At 42.4% G+C, this 17,995-nt stretch overlaps 1 protein-coding gene across 1 annotated transcript; it reads right to left on the reverse strand.

Moving 5' to 3' along the window:
• Positions 1-3,126: 3,126 nt before the first annotated feature.
• Positions 3,127-9,691, reverse strand: LOC120065235 (probable nuclear hormone receptor HR38). The gene is made up of 7 exons (XM_039016050.1): positions 9,563-9,691; positions 6,368-7,194; positions 6,027-6,156; positions 5,593-5,756; positions 5,134-5,336; positions 4,761-4,939; positions 3,127-4,373 (listed from the first exon to the last, which is right to left on the reverse strand). The coding sequence occupies exons 2-7, from the start codon at positions 7,190-7,192 to the stop codon at positions 4,111-4,113; spliced, it is 1,764 nt and encodes a 587-aa protein (XP_038871978.1). The 5' UTR covers positions 7,193-7,194; positions 9,563-9,691; the 3' UTR covers positions 3,127-4,110.
• Between the last annotated feature and the right edge of the window lie 8,304 nt (positions 9,692-17,995).

Here is a 17,995-nt window from a genome sequence, read left to right on the forward strand (position 1 = left end):
CACTATTTGCACTCCTGTAAATCTCATACTATCAGGAATCAAGGTAAGACCCAGATGCAGACACGTTGAAAAAACAATTGTTTAATAGTCCAAGAGACAGGTCAAGGCAGACAGAGGTCAATAATCCAGAGAAGGGGCAAGGGTACAGGTCGGCAGGCAGGTGGGTACAGAGACAGGACAGGCGAGCGTCAAAACCAGGAGGGCGAGAAAAAGAGAGCCTGGGCAAAAACAGGAGCTGACAGGACAAACGCTGGTAAGCTTGACAAACAAGACGAACTGGCAACAGACAAACAGAGAACACAGGTATAAATACACAGGGGATATGGGCGACACTTGGAGGGGGGTGGAGACAAGCACAAAGACAGGTGAAACAGATCAGGACGTGACACATACTGGATAACGTCTTTCAAAATGACAAGATGCCAAGTGTATTCTACATAAGTGTATACTGCTTTATGTAAACATTAGCTGTATCCATAATGAAAGCAGAGATAGGCAGGTAGCCTAGTGGTTAAGAGCATTGGGCCAGTAACTGAACGTTTGCTGGTTGAAATCCCTGAGCAGACTCGGTAAAAAAATATGTTGATATACCCTTGAGCAAGGCACTTAACCCTAATTGCTCCTGTAAGTCGCTCTGGATAAGAGTGTCGGCTAAACGACTAAAATGTAGATAGCATACTGTATACTCCCCAGGTTTCATGCCCACTGGTCTCTGAAGTGGGATTACACCCAAGTCTGTCCACTAACTGTACCCATCAGGGTGTGGGCATGCCTGGCTTTTTAAATGGTAATACATGTCTCAATGTCTCACCCTCTTTTCTCCTGTTGACCCCATTTCCACTCCTGCTGCCAACATCAAAATCCAGATGACTGGACTGTGGTCTGAGATTGGGTATCCGGAGGGGTATTGGCTGAACACGGCTGCAATTCTCCTGGGCTGTGGGCTGAGAGGCAAAGGATAGCCTCTGCTGATCATGAGTGCTGTGCCATCGTTAACACCTTGTGCGACAAAACACATTTACAAGTACAAGATGGTGAATTAGATCAAGAGCAAGTTTTGTGCACCTCTCCCCCTCTCCCATTGGCAGACCAATCTCAAAAAGCACCACAGTGGTAATAGCAAGTCTTGATTACAGCAACATATTGCATTGATCATCTCGCCCTATAGTAGTAGTGGATGGAGTGAGTTATCTCCATTGTCCATACAATTTAAAACACTTTGTGAACTTGTGAAAAGCTTAGAACAATATCTATTATTGCAATCAAAGATGAGTTGCTAAATCTAACAAGCTGAATATGTGCTCAGGTGACTTGGGTCTCCCTACTGTATTTGCTGGCATATCCTACAGCATAGCCATGCCATACTATATTTAATAGAGTATGTGGTTTATACAGCCCAATAACAAAGCAACTCAAAGGGGAACAACCAAAATTCATATTGTAAGGTGTTGCTATTTGTGAGTGGATTGGTTGGTATAGTGTTGCTATTTGTGAATTGATTGGTTGGTATAAGCTATTTTGAGCATTCATATAATGTAATTAGACAACATTATGGAAAAGACACAGACTCCCACACAGTTATTACGTCATGTGCCCCTGCGTGGCACAGAGCATGAAAGTTCCCCTTCCATCAATCTTATCTAGAAACTATGCAAGTGGTTTAACCGAAAGGAACGAACTGCTTCCTGTTATGATGTCATGAAAATCAAACCAATGGTGTATAACTTCGGCTGCAGAAGAGCCTGTAAACTAGAGGAAATAGTTTTGACATCATCTTATGTGGTTTAACCACTGATTTATTTGGAGATACCAGAAAACTCAGAATCTGGTGATAGTTTTTACTACACACACCATCATAAAAGCATGTGTAGTAAAAATTGTCTGTGAAATAGTATCATGACATTTAAGAAAAATGGCAACAAATGTTTTATTTTGAAATGTTCTTTTAATATTAAATACTTTTTCTTCCTCTGAATATATATGTATGTACCACATTACGAAAACTCACAAATATAAAGTATTTATGTTATAAGTATACACACGTCACAAACAAACATAGAACATTTTTGTATAAATCTGTATACTGTGTTAGAACGCTGAAGTGCTCTTAGCTGCTCGTCCCTTTTGTCACATTTCACTGTATAATGACTTAAGAAATCACTTGAAGTTCATTTCAAGAACAAAATAAAAATAACTACATTTTATAAAACTGCACACACTCCTCCTGAAGGAGCGTGTGTAAGGCAACCCTTACAGTAGCAGATGTTTATAGATTCACACAGTTAAGGATAAGGATAGTAAGCTATAGAGCATTAAGGGACACGTTTGAGTGGATCCATGTTACAGCTATAGTGTGAAACTTAATACTCTCCCACATTCAAAAAAAGAAATTTATTCTATGATTTTTATCCTTAGACTATTCTTAGGCTATTCCAAACCATGAGATTCCTAACCTCCGTTTTCAAGTAACTCTTGGTATGCACATTTTCATTTCAGCCAATCAAACTTCACCAAGTCTGTTTGAATGTTTTGTCATCTGGTTGTTGCTGACAAATTAATAGATTTACAGAGTTTCTATCAGTGAGATGGTTGAAATGAAAACCTGAATACACAGGAGTTCTTCAACTTTTTTAAAGGCACTTTTTAAACATTGTAATTCTGCTGGCATTTTTCTCTTTTTAAGGACTCATTCCTATAAAGTTTTAAGGGGAAAAAAATAGTTTCAGTGAAATGATTCTCCTGCCATTACAAAACCGCAATACTTGTTGCATTGTGGCATGAGTAAAATTTATGACACCTTTTAAAAGGTCCAATGCAGCCATTTTAACTCAATATCAAATCATTTCTGGGTTACAATTAAGTAAGTACCTTACTGTGATTTTTTCAATTACAATGGTAAAAAAATAAACAAAAATAGCTTCTTAGCAAAAAGCAATTTCTCTAGCAAGAATTTTGGGTGGGGAGGGGAAAACTGAAAACTAGCTGTTATTGGCAGAAAGGTTTAGAACTCTTTCTTATTGGTCTATTAACTAATTTACCACCTGGTGATGTCACCAGGCAGTCCAAAACTCCATCCCACCAAAACAAGCTGAAATTTCAGGCAGCTCTTACACTAAAAGGGCATTATCATAATTTTAACAATTTCACAGTATTATTCCATTCTCATAGTGTGAAAATATAAATATAAACACAGGAAAATCACATTTTCGACTGCACTGGGCCTTTAAAGTACATTAAGGCTTTATGGTTGATGAGCTGTAAATGTCACAACAATAGCCAGCTGTCACTGCAGACAGATAGACAGCTACCCTTTGGTCCGACCTTCTATAGGTGTAAATGTGTGGTATCAGGACTACAAATGGCTATTATTATTATTATGGTTTCACTGAAAATGCTCACTTTGAAATGTAGGACGCAACAGTTGTCTTTGAGAAAGGCTAGTGGACTGGAGACTACAGTGTTTGACACTGTTGGCCTCCCTATGTGTCAACTTTGAACAGCTACTAAATTAAGTTGTGTTGGGATTTGGAAACTCAATAGGATTTTTGAGAACTTAGGTTTAAGTGGGTGTTCAGGTGTGAACATGCCTGCTTTTCCCCCTCAGAGCTGTACATACACACCAACTGTCTCTCAATATTTTGCAGCGTGCAAAAACACAAACGTACACATTTTGCATAGCGATAAAGCCACTCTACAAAGTCACACTTACAAAAGAGACCAAAAACTAGAAATGTTATCTCATGTCTTCCTCTCTCTTGTTGAAGGAATTGTCCAGGATAATTCCAAAGATTGGAAAATAAACATCCAATTCTGTCACCCACAGGTTTTTGTTATTAAACTAAATGTGCGAAAAATACAGTCTAAGTCCTCACTTTTAGACACTGGACCAGAGGCAGAATCAGACACTTTTCATCAAGTCAGTGCACTGGAAAGGGGCGATTCCACTTCAGTGTGGGGGGGGGGGGGGGGGGGGGAAGTGCCTCCTATCCACATTCAACACTCAGAAGTCCCAAATGTAATGGACACAGACAACGGCCCCCTATTCACCTCCTCAGTTTATCATATGTTTGTCCCCTCAGCATCATCACTTAATCATTCCTCTTCATCTTTTCAGAAAGGTAAGGTATCCATGAAGATTTTGTCTACGATGGGTGGTGGGGGGACCAGGTCCTCCAGCTTCAGGTAGAAGATGCGCTGCAGGCCCTGGGTGCAGAGGGTGCGCAGCTCGGGGAGCTTCCCTAGCAGACGGGACAGGAAGTTGGGCTGGGGCCGCCCCGCGTCGGAGCCACTGCCGGTCACGTGGTCCCTCAGACAGGTTATGAGGCGGTTCTGGAACTCCTCCACCCGTTTGGGCTCTTTGAGGCCATGGCGATCTGAGGAGAAACAACAAGGAGAAACCTCTTGATCAGACACATTAATAAATGGGCTTGTGACAGGCTATATACCACAAGCATATAGTATGAGTGTTTCAGTTGAGTAACCAGAACTTACCAGACTTATTGCTTTCAACTCCTAGTGGAGCAGAGAAGGGGTTCACTAAAACTAACTGTATAGTGAAATTGTATCTGTCTGTCTGTCTGTCTGTCTGTCTGTCTGTCTGTCTGTCTGTCTGTCTGTCTGTCTGTCTGTCTGTCTGTCTGTCTGTCTGTCTGTCTGTCTGTCTGTCTGTCTGTCTGTCTGTCTGTCTGTCTGTCTGTCTGTCTGTCTGTCTGTCTGTCTGTCTGTCTGTCTTCGTGTGTTTGCATGCGAATGTGTTTCACCTGTGATGATGACGAGTGCTGCGAGGCAGGCGAATGAGGACACGTCCAGATTCATGCGGTGGAGGCTCTGGGAGAAGTCCATGATGGAGTCGATCCAGTCGCCAAAGCCCCTCACACACTGCATACGGTGAAGTACCACACCATTGCAGAAGATCAGCTTGTTCTTCTCAGGACTCGACCTAGAGACAGAACAGCCTTAACATATATTGCAGAAACATTGGGTGCACATTTGTGTTTTTTAAGGAACTATACAGTAAATTTGTGCATCCCAAATGGCAGTCTATTCCCTATTAAGTGCATAACTTTTGACCAGGGCCCAAAGGAAATAGGGTGCCATTTGGGATGCAGACAATGTTTACAGTGGTAATTATACCGGTATGCTAGCCGGAGGATGAAGAGTTCCACGAAAGCAGATTCCAGGAGCAGCTCCTGGTCTTCTGGGCAGAAGGCGGTGAATCCTGGGATGGTCTCGGCCCATTTCCGCAGCACATCCATGGTGCCTGTCAGCAGGTCGTAGAACTGCTGGATGTCGTTGGCATCCTCTTTATCTGATAGGCTGGCCACTGTCTCATGGTACTGAGGAGTGGAAAGAGGAAAGAAAAGGATGACACTGCCTCTGATGTCCATCTCGTCATAACATATAGTGTGAAATGTGATCGAGATCACTTCAATCAAAGAAGATGAATTACATAATAACGATATTAAAGCAAGAAGCTTAACTTGAGCAATTCTGAGAGAGATTCAACAGCAAAGACGAGATACTGCAGGCACTTAACATACAACCAATAATATGCTGTTCCATGAGTCACATGACAAGGTCTGGAGGTCTTACCTTGGAGTAGTCCAGTTTTCCGATGGCAGGGTTGGAGTCTATGTGAGCCCTGACAAGAGAGGTGATGATGTTGATGGGTGGTGTGGTGGACGCTGACTCTGGTACAGTCTTGGGTTTAGAGGGAAGACGACCCCTGCGACCTTTCAGGCTGTCTGTGCGGACGACTGTAAGTGAGAGAGAAATAACAACAAATACTCTCACTGACTGTACGTGTCTGAGATTCTCATATGACTGTCACCGCAAGCCTCCGTTTCGCTAAACAATTGCTATATCCATTTCAGTTTCTCTTTTTCTACGAGTGGGCACTGTAAAGCTTCAGTTTAGCATTTCTGTCATTCTTAGCTTGGGTTTCACATGACTGTCAGTTCGACCTTGGGTTTCACATCAAATATAATAGTCACTGAAGGCTTTAAGGGGGTGTAACATGGCATTACCTTCTTTCACCATTCCCACCACAAGGCACTTCTGGAAACGGCAGAATTGGCACCGGTTCCTCCGCCGCTTGTCTACTGGACAGTCTTTGTTGGCTAGGCACACGTATTTAGCATTCTTCTGTACAGTTCGCTGCAAGAAGTGAAAATAAAAACAAAGAACAGTGTGATTATTTTCCTGCACATTTCTCAATGTTCCCCTTTCTCTTTTATAATCACACTTCTACTGGAACTGGAGCCAAGTTAATGTATGAATAGGTTATTATGTGTAACTGAATTATAAAAAATTCCTATGCAGCCAGCCTGCGAAATAATAATAATATAAGTACTGTGAAGCTTCCTACCTTAAAGAAGCCCTTGCAGCCCTCACAGGTGCGGACGCCATAGTGCTGACAGGAGGCGTTGTCCCCACACACCGCACAGCGACCCTCGTTGGCCCCGGGGCTGCTGATCTTAGGGGACAACATAGGCCCCTCCATGAGCCCGGGGCTGTCCAGGGACACCTGGTCCAGGGATAAGGGGGTGTAATGGAGAGGGGAGGCGTGCTGCTGTGAGGGCTGGAAGAAAGGGTCCTCCTCACCTTGCTGGGGGCCCTGATGCTGCCCCAGGGGGGAGTGCTGCTCCACCGGGGGGGTGAAGGTGAAGAAGGAGGGTTGCTGAGCTAGGCCTGACTTATCAGCCACCCAGCACCCAGGGCCTGGGGAGTAGGGGCTGAAGGGGGAGTCCCAGGCCGAGCCAGGCTGGCTCTGGAAGCCCGGGGTGGGTGGGGAGGCGGTGGCCGACGCAGGGCTGCCATAGTAATCGGAGCCGCAGGAGGACAGCGTCTCGTCGAGGTAGCTGAGGGCAAAGGAGCCTGGGTAGCAGCCGTACACCTGGAGGTCATCCAGTTTGAAGGATGAGTGCTGAGCCTGAGGGCTGGAGCTGCCGCCGGCCGCGGGGCCGGAGGGGGCATTGGAGGCGGTGATCTGGCAGGAGTAGGCGTCAAACTCGCCCACGTAGCCGCTGCCCACCAGGGTGTTGATGCTGGGGAGGGAGGAGGCGGTGAGCTGGTCCCGCTGGGCACCGATGTCCATGGCTGGCTTAGCACTGAGGTCAGGGTTCAGGAACTCAGAGATAAAGTAGTTGTTGTCGTAGGGCACAGTTCCATACTGAGTTTGAACACAGGGCATTGCTAAAAAATAAATAAAACAATATTTAAGAAAAATATTCTGAAGCCAAATAGTTGCATTCTGTAGTCGTTGTTCTTAATTGTTGTTCACTATCAAAACCTGAGGCCAACATAACTGCTGAAATTATGAAATAATTGAAATGGTGCCATTTATGTTGAGTAATGTAGCATGAGTAGACCCTATAGGCCCACCTGCCGTACGCTCCAAGTTCACCATCACTCCAGCCAAACCAGGTGCAATAATCTGTAAACAACTCTTCAACCATCATCTGCAAGCCTCCTTACTAATCACTTAAGTCAACAACACTAAAGAAACTTAACCCGTCTTAGGGATCCCTTTTTAACACCTCTCCAACAGCGCATTCTGACATCCTCCCATACAGAAACAGTTCCATTTCCCCCCTCTCCTCACGCTGCCACAGCTTTAGGCCTCTTGGTACCCCTTTGGTGATTCTGAGAAAGCCTGGAAAGCCGGCTGACTGGCTGATGGGGAGATAGTCTTGCCGAAGGATATTGGTTACTGGCTTTGAATGCTTTGAAACCCACCCCTTCAGTTATGAACAGGGCAACCCTTCTACCCAAGGTCTGGGGATTGGGTTCCACGGTGGGCTAAATGCCAGCTGAAGAGGGGAAGGTGACAGGCCTGGCAGAGCGGAGGGCTGTGCCGAGCTGCTAAGGTGTCTTTAGCAGCTGGACATGTCTATGTGATTCATGTCTACCTCTCAGAACTGTCCATATCAGAACAATATCGGATCTGGAGGATTTTTCACTAATCTGTAGCTATAATCATCTGATCTAATTCATATCTTAATTATTGTCTTAATTCAATTTCAGTTAAAATCGCAATGAAGGCTGTTGGTCAGTCAAAGCTTTGAATATCTCAAGATATTCTGGCATGACTAAAAGCAATATAAAATAAACAATTATCCTAAATACTTGAATTTATGTGCAATCACCTCTTTTTCCTGTTTATACACTACATGACCAAAAGTATGTGGACACCTGCTTGTCGAACATCTCATTACAACAGCATGGGCATTAATATGGAGTTGGTCCCCCCTTTGTTACTATAACAGCCTCCACTCTTCTGGAAAGGCTTTCCACTAGATGTTGGAACATTACTGTGGGGACTTGCTTCCATTCAGCCACAAGAACATTAGTGAGGTCAGGCTCTGACGTTGTGCGATTAGGCCTGGCTCGCAGTCTGCATTCCAATTCATCCCAAAGGTGTTTGATGGGGTTGAGGTCAGGGCTCTGTTAGCAACAGTGTGGCTGAAATAGCCAAATCCACTAATTTGAAGGGATGTCCATATACTTTTGTATATATAGTGTATCATCACCAACAACATGTCTGGGTGTAAGCTATTCTGCCCCTAAACAGTGACTTGTGTTTTTACCTTTTAGCATGTGCTTTGGTGAGAGAAACTATACACTTGTTGCACACAAACTAAAGTAAGAAACATCCTTGACCTATAAAAAGGGTGCTTACATCAAAAGGTCACAAGTTAACCTCTGAACCCCATGTGTAACACGCACGCAGAGGATATGTGTGCATCTGATAAGATGAGGACAAGAGAGACAACAGTGAGACATCCGATACGCCACTGCCTCCTCTTGAACACCCAGTAAAACTACTGGCCACATCGCCACCTGTCTGATCTTTGTCATTAGTAGCCTAAATTGATAACAATGTGATGCATCAGCCTATTTATTTCATATAATAAAATAATACACACGGATTAAGTTTTTAATATCTGACCATGAAGAGCAAATATTACAAAACTATAAATAGTCTACCACTCATATTCTCAACCATTCTCAACTATTTCAGACCATCAATACACCCCTATTGGCCCCATATAAAAGGCCCTATTAAATAGCACTGTTAAACAGCATAGTCTACAGGTAGGCTTTGAAACGTGCGAGGCAGAAATCAGTCAATGATAGAGAACTGGGGGACCAACACATCGTCAATTCACAAGCGTGATAGCGACCAATGTTGAATGCAGTCAAGTCTACAATGATATCCAAGACATCTATCATTTGGTCTGACATGTTATTAAGTTATTATTTGATGAACAGTTTTAAGCAGCTGTAGCCTATTCGAATGGTATAGCATCTACACATTGCCTTTTCTGTATATGTCATTCGAAAATAGAAAGAGACTAGGCTACTTTATCACATGATCAAGAAAACAAATTTACAGTCATTGTAAGTAGGCTAAAATGCCACAAATCATTCAATAAGTAAGCTCTTTAGGAGGGTAAAGTTTTCTAAGATTAAAAAAAGCATCCTTGCCCATCGGATCCATAACAAAACAGTAATACCACTAGCATTAATGCAAAAATAATAAGAAATACATTTTACTAACCTGATCTATAAATCCTCTAAATTCCTTAGACAGATTTTCATTTATTCCGAGTGATGGAGAAGCATCAAGTGTATTAAACCTCTGTCTACAGTTCAGAAAGGGAATGAAATCTCCAGACTTCGGGTAGAGCGTAATATATACAGTCACTTTTATTTTGCCGTTACGTCGGGTGGCCCCGGCTCTAGGCGTGTCTTTCCGCAAAAATGGCAAAGGGGGCGGTGATTTTTCCGGGTCAGGAGCCAATGGCATCGTTCTCACACAGACGTCCTTATACTCTGACGCACACTCGGGATTCCATTGACGCAAGCGACGGCGGAACGTTTGATCTAAATTTAGACCTGGTTACACGCGTAGAGCTATAACTGCCTGGAATAGGCCAAAAATAAACGTCAGATGATTACATTTTATTGCTTAAAGCAACGTTTATAACTGCCAAATGAGCGACAGAGATAACGTAATTAATGGTTTGTCATAGGGAAGTCCTTGTAAAGACTATATGCTGGGTCGTTTTGTTTAAGTCTATTTAAATAGCATAGGCCTAACTATAGGCTATTCAAATGGTACACAATGTAGCCTATATATAGGCTAATATGGGCTAATATGTCTAGTCTAACATACCATTTGTAAACAGTGACATTTGCAAACAGGGATGTAAATTGAGGGGGTTTATATACACCATTGCTCAGTTAGGTTTAATTCACTGGCTTTAAGGTCTAGCTGTAGGCCTAACTTCTAAGTAAAATTTTAACAATTGAGTAATTACAATACTTGATAAACTGTACTTACAGGAATAATTACACAGTAAAAATGGGCACTGTATGTAAAGTGTAAACCTTATTAATGACATAACACATTAATAACATATTGCATACGCACTGTATATAGCCTCGCTATTGTTATTTTACTGCTGCTCTTTAATTATTTGTTACTTCTTATTCATATTTCTTTAAAGGTATATTTGATTTATTTTATATTTTTTGAACCGCATTGTTGTTTAGGATTTGTAAGTAAGCATTTCACTACAAGGTGTATTCGGCGCATGTGACAAATACAATTTGATTTGATATTGTATGAAGGCCTTTTTATTAATCAGCTGGACTATATAATTACACTAGCCTACATTCTAGGAGGCCTGTGCTCCAATTCTCCACCCTTTTCCCAAAATTGAGCATTTGTGCACTCCACGACATGGATTTAAAAGTATAGGATTGGTGTAACAGTCCATGCTTATAACAATCTTATGCTTTTAAATCTAAGTGCACACTTCAGGGAAGAGGGTGGAGAATTGGGATGCAGAGTAGGTGCAGCTCGACAAGTTGTAGTATGCATGGGTGTGTTGAGGGTGTGTGTACGTGAGAAAAGCCAAGCCCTGCTTGAAGCGTAACAAACGGGTAACATCTGCACGTGGCTGCATCAAGGTATTATTATTACAATGCCAACAAGATCAGACAGGTGTATCCCTACAGCCCTAAATGCAGGGCAGTAAAACAACTGTAAAGGTGTTGGCACCTTCTCGACAGGTAAATGCTCAGAATTCAGGGACTGAATACCCAGCTCAATTCATGGAGGGCCGAGTGCCTGCGGGTTTTTGCTCCTCCCTTGATTGATCAATGAAGGTAATTGATTAGTAAGGAACTCCCTCACCTGGATGACTAATTTATTTAAAAAAATAACAAAACCAGCAGGCACTCGGCCCTCCAGGAATTGATTTTGACACCCCTCGTATAGCCTTCATTTTTGCCATCTCCACTTCCTCTGGGGAAGTTTCCACAGAAACGTATATTTACTGCAAGTTTTGATCATTCTGGCAGCAGAGTACCGCTCGGGAGTGGTAGGTGCAGCTCTAGGATCAGTTTCCCCTCCCTCAATCGTAACCCTGAACATTAGTGGGGAAAAAGTGACCCCAAATTAGGGTCTACGGGCAACTTCATTCTATACCAGCAGAGTACCTAGCAAATTTAGTTGAGTCAGAAAGTGTAATGTGTGTCAGTCAACAATATGGGACAGTATGACAATTTACTACTCTATTCAACAACAAGGACCGGTTTCTCAGACAAAGATGAAGCCTAGTTCAGGCCTAAAAAACACAAACAAGCATGCGTGTGTGTGTGTGTTCATGTGTGTGTGACTCCAGACTTCCTCATTCACTCTCATTGGGGTCATACTGCAAAGTATTGTATCTTAGTATGAAGATGGTAATGTTGCTAAAAATATCAGAGAACAACCCTTACTTATACAAAAGGCCCAGTCTTACACCTGTACCCTTGCAGTAAATGTGAGCACCTGCACTTTACTGTCTATGTCTGCACTCTACTCTCTTTCCAGTCCCAGTGCAGGCAGGCCAGGGCCACAGTGCAATGACATGACTCATATCTCCAAATTCCTCCCTTGACTTTGAATCCATCCCAATCCCAACACACAGTATGTACAGTAAAACATGCTATACTGTAGAGTCAATATTCATCCATCTGGTGCACCATATTCTGGAAACTTGGGGAAAGAAACTGTTGTTTTCACCAACCACCTGGGGAGAGAGTGGGAGGGGGGGAAACCCCAGCAGTAGTCTAACCTAACTAACGTCTCAGTGTAATAGAGGCTATAGACATGGTGGAAAGATATACTGTATGATATGATATCCTATAATGCCATCCAGTCTCTCAGAGTACAATATATTTTCATCTTCTATACTTAGAGCATAGACAACAGATCTAGACCCATTGTCCCTGTAGATTTCACTCCAGAAAACACTCTGACATGTAAGCTGCAAATCACTCACCAATGATAACAAAACACCCTGTGGCCAGTTAAACTGTCTATACTGATCCCCTGTAGTTGAAGATAATTATAATTTCCCATTGCAGAACATTGACTTGAATGGGAAAGTTTGATCTAGTAATTCTACTTCTATGGTTGAATATAGCAGTTGGCACAACCTGGATCCTTGAAGGTAGAGGTATGTCCCAATAATATCTCCTTTCTCCTGAAGTGTGCACTCGTTCACTATTTATCATAAATTTTAAAGCACTGAATTGGAGGAGGGCTAGTGGGAGTTTCCACCATGTTTCTTATAACACTAATTTTCTTTAAAATCAGTGAAGGGAATTGAACAAGTGCACACTTTAGGAGGAAGGACAGATTATTGGGACGTAGCCAGAGTGTCTGCTGATCATTACACATGACATGTATACACACACCCGGTTTTCTAAGAGTAGATAAGAAAAACATTCACCATGTAGGTCAGATGACTCCCTCTCTCCAAAAGATTGACTCTCTCAAGTGTAAAGCAGAGCTACAACCAAACCCCAACACGCCCACCCTCGGGATCAGACACTTCAGTTCCCACCATCCATCCACAGCGCCCAGCTGCCATCTGACATTTGTCAGCAGCCATACAAGCACAGGCCTGCGGACAAGCACAGACACCACTTAAGTAGTTGCCTCCTCACTACCACACAACAGCAAGAAATCACTAACTGCCACTCGCACCCTCTGAGGGGGTCTTTGGGCATGCTGTAAGTAATGTCTAATATATTTTTAAAAAGCAGGCTAGGTGAACCCACACAGAGAAACGGTGGCGTTAAGAATAACCAGGATGCGTTTCCTTTTCCCTGCCTAGGGGATAGAAGAGCGTCTGGAGCGTCAGGACTGGCCTGGTCACAAGTCAGCTGCTTTATCCCCAAAAGGAGCCCCACCCCACACAGGCATCCTTGTGGTGATAGGCAGCGCTCCCTTTGCCGTGTTCATGAGGTAAGGCTTTGAGATAGTGGCCGTACCTGTGGAGTTAAGATTATCTGTGGAGTTAAGATCTTGGCTGGGGAGTGAAATGGAGCAGTGTCTGACACCTCTCAGGCAACAGCAGCTGCCTATATAGTCACCACACCTCCCTGGCACGCGTGCACATGCACAGGCACACACACATCTCCCTTCCCCCATGCTCTGTACATGCAGTCACATCACAGCTAAGTTTTGAAGATCCAGCAGGCATCCCACATGACATACTTTGAAGAAACGGATTGATGATTACACTGTCACTCAGTAACAACACACATTTTACACTTGCTTCTTGCTGGACATTTTCTTATTTTTCTCACTGTGTTTATGAAGCCCAAAATTGTTCCTACATACAGAACTAGTATCTATTAAACATGAACAGGAAACAATGGCTATTGCATAGGGAAATATCAACCAACCCCTTGAGGTGTACAAAATCTATTAAACAATTATTTGTTTCTTTATTTTAGATTCCCTCAAAACACTTTTTCCCCAATCATGCACCATGTAGTTGCTAATCAACCATAGACTCAATTTAATAGACTTTATTCAATTTCAGACATAATTAAGTTGATCAACACATACACCTAATCTTAGATTTACAATGTTATCAATTCCAGGCATAGCCTTCTATTTATTTATTTTCACCTTTATTTATCCAGGAAGTCCCATTGAGGCCAGGAAACCTCTTCATAGGGGAGACCTGTTGTTGTGCTTACAGAGTGCTCAACATGAGAAGCCCACAGGGAACAATCAGGTACTGGTCGATGACGTTGAAAATAAAAAACTGATGACCCGATCTGAACAGTCTCCAACCTACTGGATCTTTGACAGCTGTTTAAATTTGGAAGTCTCATATCCTATACTCCAACCCATCACGGGGCCCTGTGGATCCCATTGGTGTATGTTTCAGCTCACCAACCCCCCTTATCCTAGTAGATTCACACCTTGAGAAGCAGTGACAGGGATGAATAATGGAGGGGATGTGGCTAAAAATGGGGCGGCTGCATCAGATATCGTTCCCCTCTCCTTGGTATTAGTTTAGGTCTGGGACCTTTTGTAAAGCCTTGGCAATGCAAACTTAGACATGACATGACACAAGACATAGCTGTACGATACATGATGGTTCAATTGGGTAAGGCCTTTCCACTTTTAATGGCTATAATGACAGATGTCACATAATGTGACTGATAAAAGTTATAGCACATGAATTGATATGCGTATCATAGCATGATGTGGGCTTAGGCTTTACGAGGAATGGTAAGAGTACAGGGTCACAATCAGGAAGTTATAATTATATGTGTTACATTCCTGCAGTCAGCATGCCAATTGCACGCTCCCTAAAAACTTGAGACATATGTGGCATTGTGTCGTGTGACAAAACTGCACATCTTAGAGTGGCCTTTTATTGTCCTCAGCACAAGGTGCACCTGTGTAGTGATCATGCTGTTTAATCAGCTTCTTGATATGCAATACCTCTCAGGTGGATGGATTATCTTGGCAATGGAGAAATGCTCACTAACAGGGATGTAAACAAATTTGTGTACAACATTTGAGAGAAATAAGCTTTTTGTGGATCTTTTACTTCAGCTCATGAGACATGGGACCAACACTTTACATATTGCATTTATATTTTTGTTCAGTATAAGTCAACATCCTAAAGGGTAATTTTTAGCTCACAGTCCCATAGAGGGCCTTGGTCAAAAGTAGTACACTAAATAGGGAATAGGGTACCATTTGGGACACAACCCAGCTGTGGGCTATGGGATATTTCCAGATATTTGAGGAATATATTCATTATATATATTTTTTATGTAAATCTGAAAAGTAACCATGCACTGGAATGGCTTGTTTATTTTAATGCCTCATAGCATTGCTACTGTAAGGACAGGTATGGGAACATAAACCAAGTGAAGACACCAGAGATTATGATAATAATGCATGACAGTGGCACTACCACCACGCAGCTACTGCTCACACATACCCCAAGAAGTCATGGCAACCATCAACACCACTGTCTGCCTGTCACTGAGTAAGAAGTTGTCTCAACTCTTGTGGGTTATCTCAAGGTGTCCCAGAAGCTACATGCCATTCCCTATGATGTGCTGATCTAAGTTTAGCTTTTGTCAGTCTTGGTTATGTTGACAGTTCATATTGGATATTTTTAGGCACATAATGTTTTTTACATCATGTTTTATCCAAAGCAACATGTCCAGGAACTGTAATATATATATATATATATATATATATATATATATATATATATATATATATATATATATATATATATATGTATATATGTATGTATGTATATATATATATATATATATACATACATACATATATATACACACATATACATACAGTATCAGTCAAAAGTTTGGACACACCCACTCATTAGGGTTTTTCTTTATTTTTTAAACTATTTTCTACTTTGTCGAATAATAGTGAAGACATCGAAACTATGAAATAACACATATGGAATCATGTAGTAACCAAAAAAGTGTAAAAAATATCTAAACATATTTTATATTTGAGATTCTTGAAAGTAGCTACCCTTTACCTTGATGACAGCTTTGCACACTCTTGGCATTCTCTCAACCAGCTTCATGAGGTAGTCACCTGGAATGCATTTCAATTAACAGGTGTGCCTTGTTAAAAGTTAATTTGTGGAATTTCTTTCCTTCTTAATGCGTTTGAGCCAATCAGTTGTGTTGTGACAAGGTAGGGGGGATATACAGAAGATAGTCCTATTTGGATAAAAGACCAACATCAACTGTTCAGAGGAGACTGTGTGAATCAGGCCTTCATGGTCGAATTGCTGCAAAGAAACCACTTCTAAGAAGAAGAGACTTGCTTGGGTCAAGAAACACGAGCAATGGACATAGACCGGTGGAAATCTGTCCTTTGGTCTGATGAGTCCAAATTTGCGATTTTTGGTCCCAACCACCGTGTCTTTGTGAGACACAGAGTAGGTGATTTTTTCTTCAATGAGTCGGACGGGAGGGATATACGACAGATACCAGACCAGGCCCAGATCCCCATCATTCGCTGGAGAAGAAAACGTAGATTTCGCGGAAAAAGATCAGGGTGCCTTGTGAGGATCAGGAGACGAGTGGCTAATCTACCGTTGCCTTCCGTCCTACTAGCTAACGTTCAATCGCTGTAAAATAAATGGGTCGAACTGAAAGCATGTATATCCTACCAACGGGACATTAAAAACTGTAATATCTTATGTTTCACTGAGGCGTGGCTGAGCGACGACATTAAGAACATACAGCTGGCGGGTTATACACTTTATCGGCAGGATAGAACAGCAGACTCTGATAAGACACGGGGCGGGGGCCTATGCATATATGTAAACAACAGCTGGTGCACTCCAGCATAGATTGTTCTCTCTGCTACCGCATGGCAAGCAGTACCGGAGCGCCAAGTCTTGGCCCAAGAGGCTTCCAAACAGCTTCTACCCCCAAGCCATAAGACTCCTGAACAGCTACTCAAATGGCTACCCAGGCTATTTGCATTGCCCCCCCCCCCCCCCTCCCCCCGTACCGGTACCCCCTGTATATAGCTCCGCTATTGTTATTTACTGTTGCTCTTTAATTATTTGTTATTCTTATATCATAATTATTTTATTTTTGTAGGTATTTTCTTAAAACTGCATTGTTGGTTAAGGGCTTGTAAGTAAGCATTTCACAGGTCTACTACACCTGTTGTATTCGGCGCATGTGACAAATACAATTTGATGATCTCTGCATCTGTGGTTCCCACCGTGAAGGATGGAGGAGGAGGTGTGATAGTGTGGGAGTGCTTTGCTGGTGACACTGTTGTCATGACTGTCCTGTGAGGATCCAAATAAGTCAGATCAGCATTGCAATAAATAACTTCAACCGGACGCCCTCTCACCTGCAGAGGGTGGGAAAAGGGAACTGGTGAGGGGTCACACCCTGTTGTAAATCAAGGGATAGAACATTCAGCATCTCCCTCTCCAATGTTCACCAGAGAAATGTGCCTTTGTCTACACAGACCTTTTCCCGCTGAAATGCTAACACATTCTAAAGTGAATACTGGAACAATATTTCGAACATAGAATGTGGGGAATGGTTAGAGGCGACCTAAAACAACACTGATGTCGGTTTGGTTGTTATTTTGGGATGTCATTAAAAATGTTATAAAGGAAATACTGCAAATTGGAAAGTATACCAACTATATGTGTGAAGTGTCCATCCGATGCGTTGTGCATGAATTATGAAAAATGATGTAAGTGTTTTTGTTAAGAGAGGAGGTGATTTTAGAAACTATAAGAGGAAATTGTTTCCATAACTTTGTACAAGTAAATAGTCACCGCCCCCTTGAGTGAGGTCAGAGAGCATGTCAGCCTGGCGGAACCGCCCTTTTGAAGAACTGTATAAAATGATGGATTAAGAATTAACATATCAGACCAGAAAGACGTTGAGCTGCAGCTCACGTTTAAAGTGGTTTGAACTCTGAATATCAACACGAGGTAGAGACGATAAAGTCACCTCCCGGACAGTCACTGGTACGGCTGATTAGCTGTCCTAAGTAATGTATCTAGAAAAGCTCATTTATGTGGGATCATTCCATTACTCATCGTATTATGCTACTCTCATCACCCCACTGGAAACCATTGACACGGCTGGC

The sequence above is a fragment of the Salvelinus namaycush genome, chromosome 20 (genome assembly GCF_016432855.1).
Source record: "Salvelinus namaycush isolate Seneca chromosome 20, SaNama_1.0, whole genome shotgun sequence".
In the NCBI taxonomy this organism is placed as follows: Eukaryota; Metazoa; Chordata; class Actinopteri; order Salmoniformes; family Salmonidae; genus Salvelinus; species Salvelinus namaycush.

Excerpts from the sequence above, each read along its gene's own strand:
- LOC120065235 (XM_039016050.1), bottom strand. The coding sequence starts at position 7,192 with ATGCCCTGTGTTCAAACTCAGTATGGAACTGTGCCCTACGACAACAAC. Across the intron at positions 4,940-5,133 it reads ATCCTCCGGCTAGCATACCG|GTCGAGTCCTGAGAAGAACA; the intron begins GTATAATTACCA and ends TTCTGTCTCTAG. Across the intron at positions 4,374-4,760 it reads AGCACTCGTCATCATCACAG|ATCGCCATGGCCTCAAAGAG; the intron begins GTGAAACACATT and ends GTTTCTCCTCAG.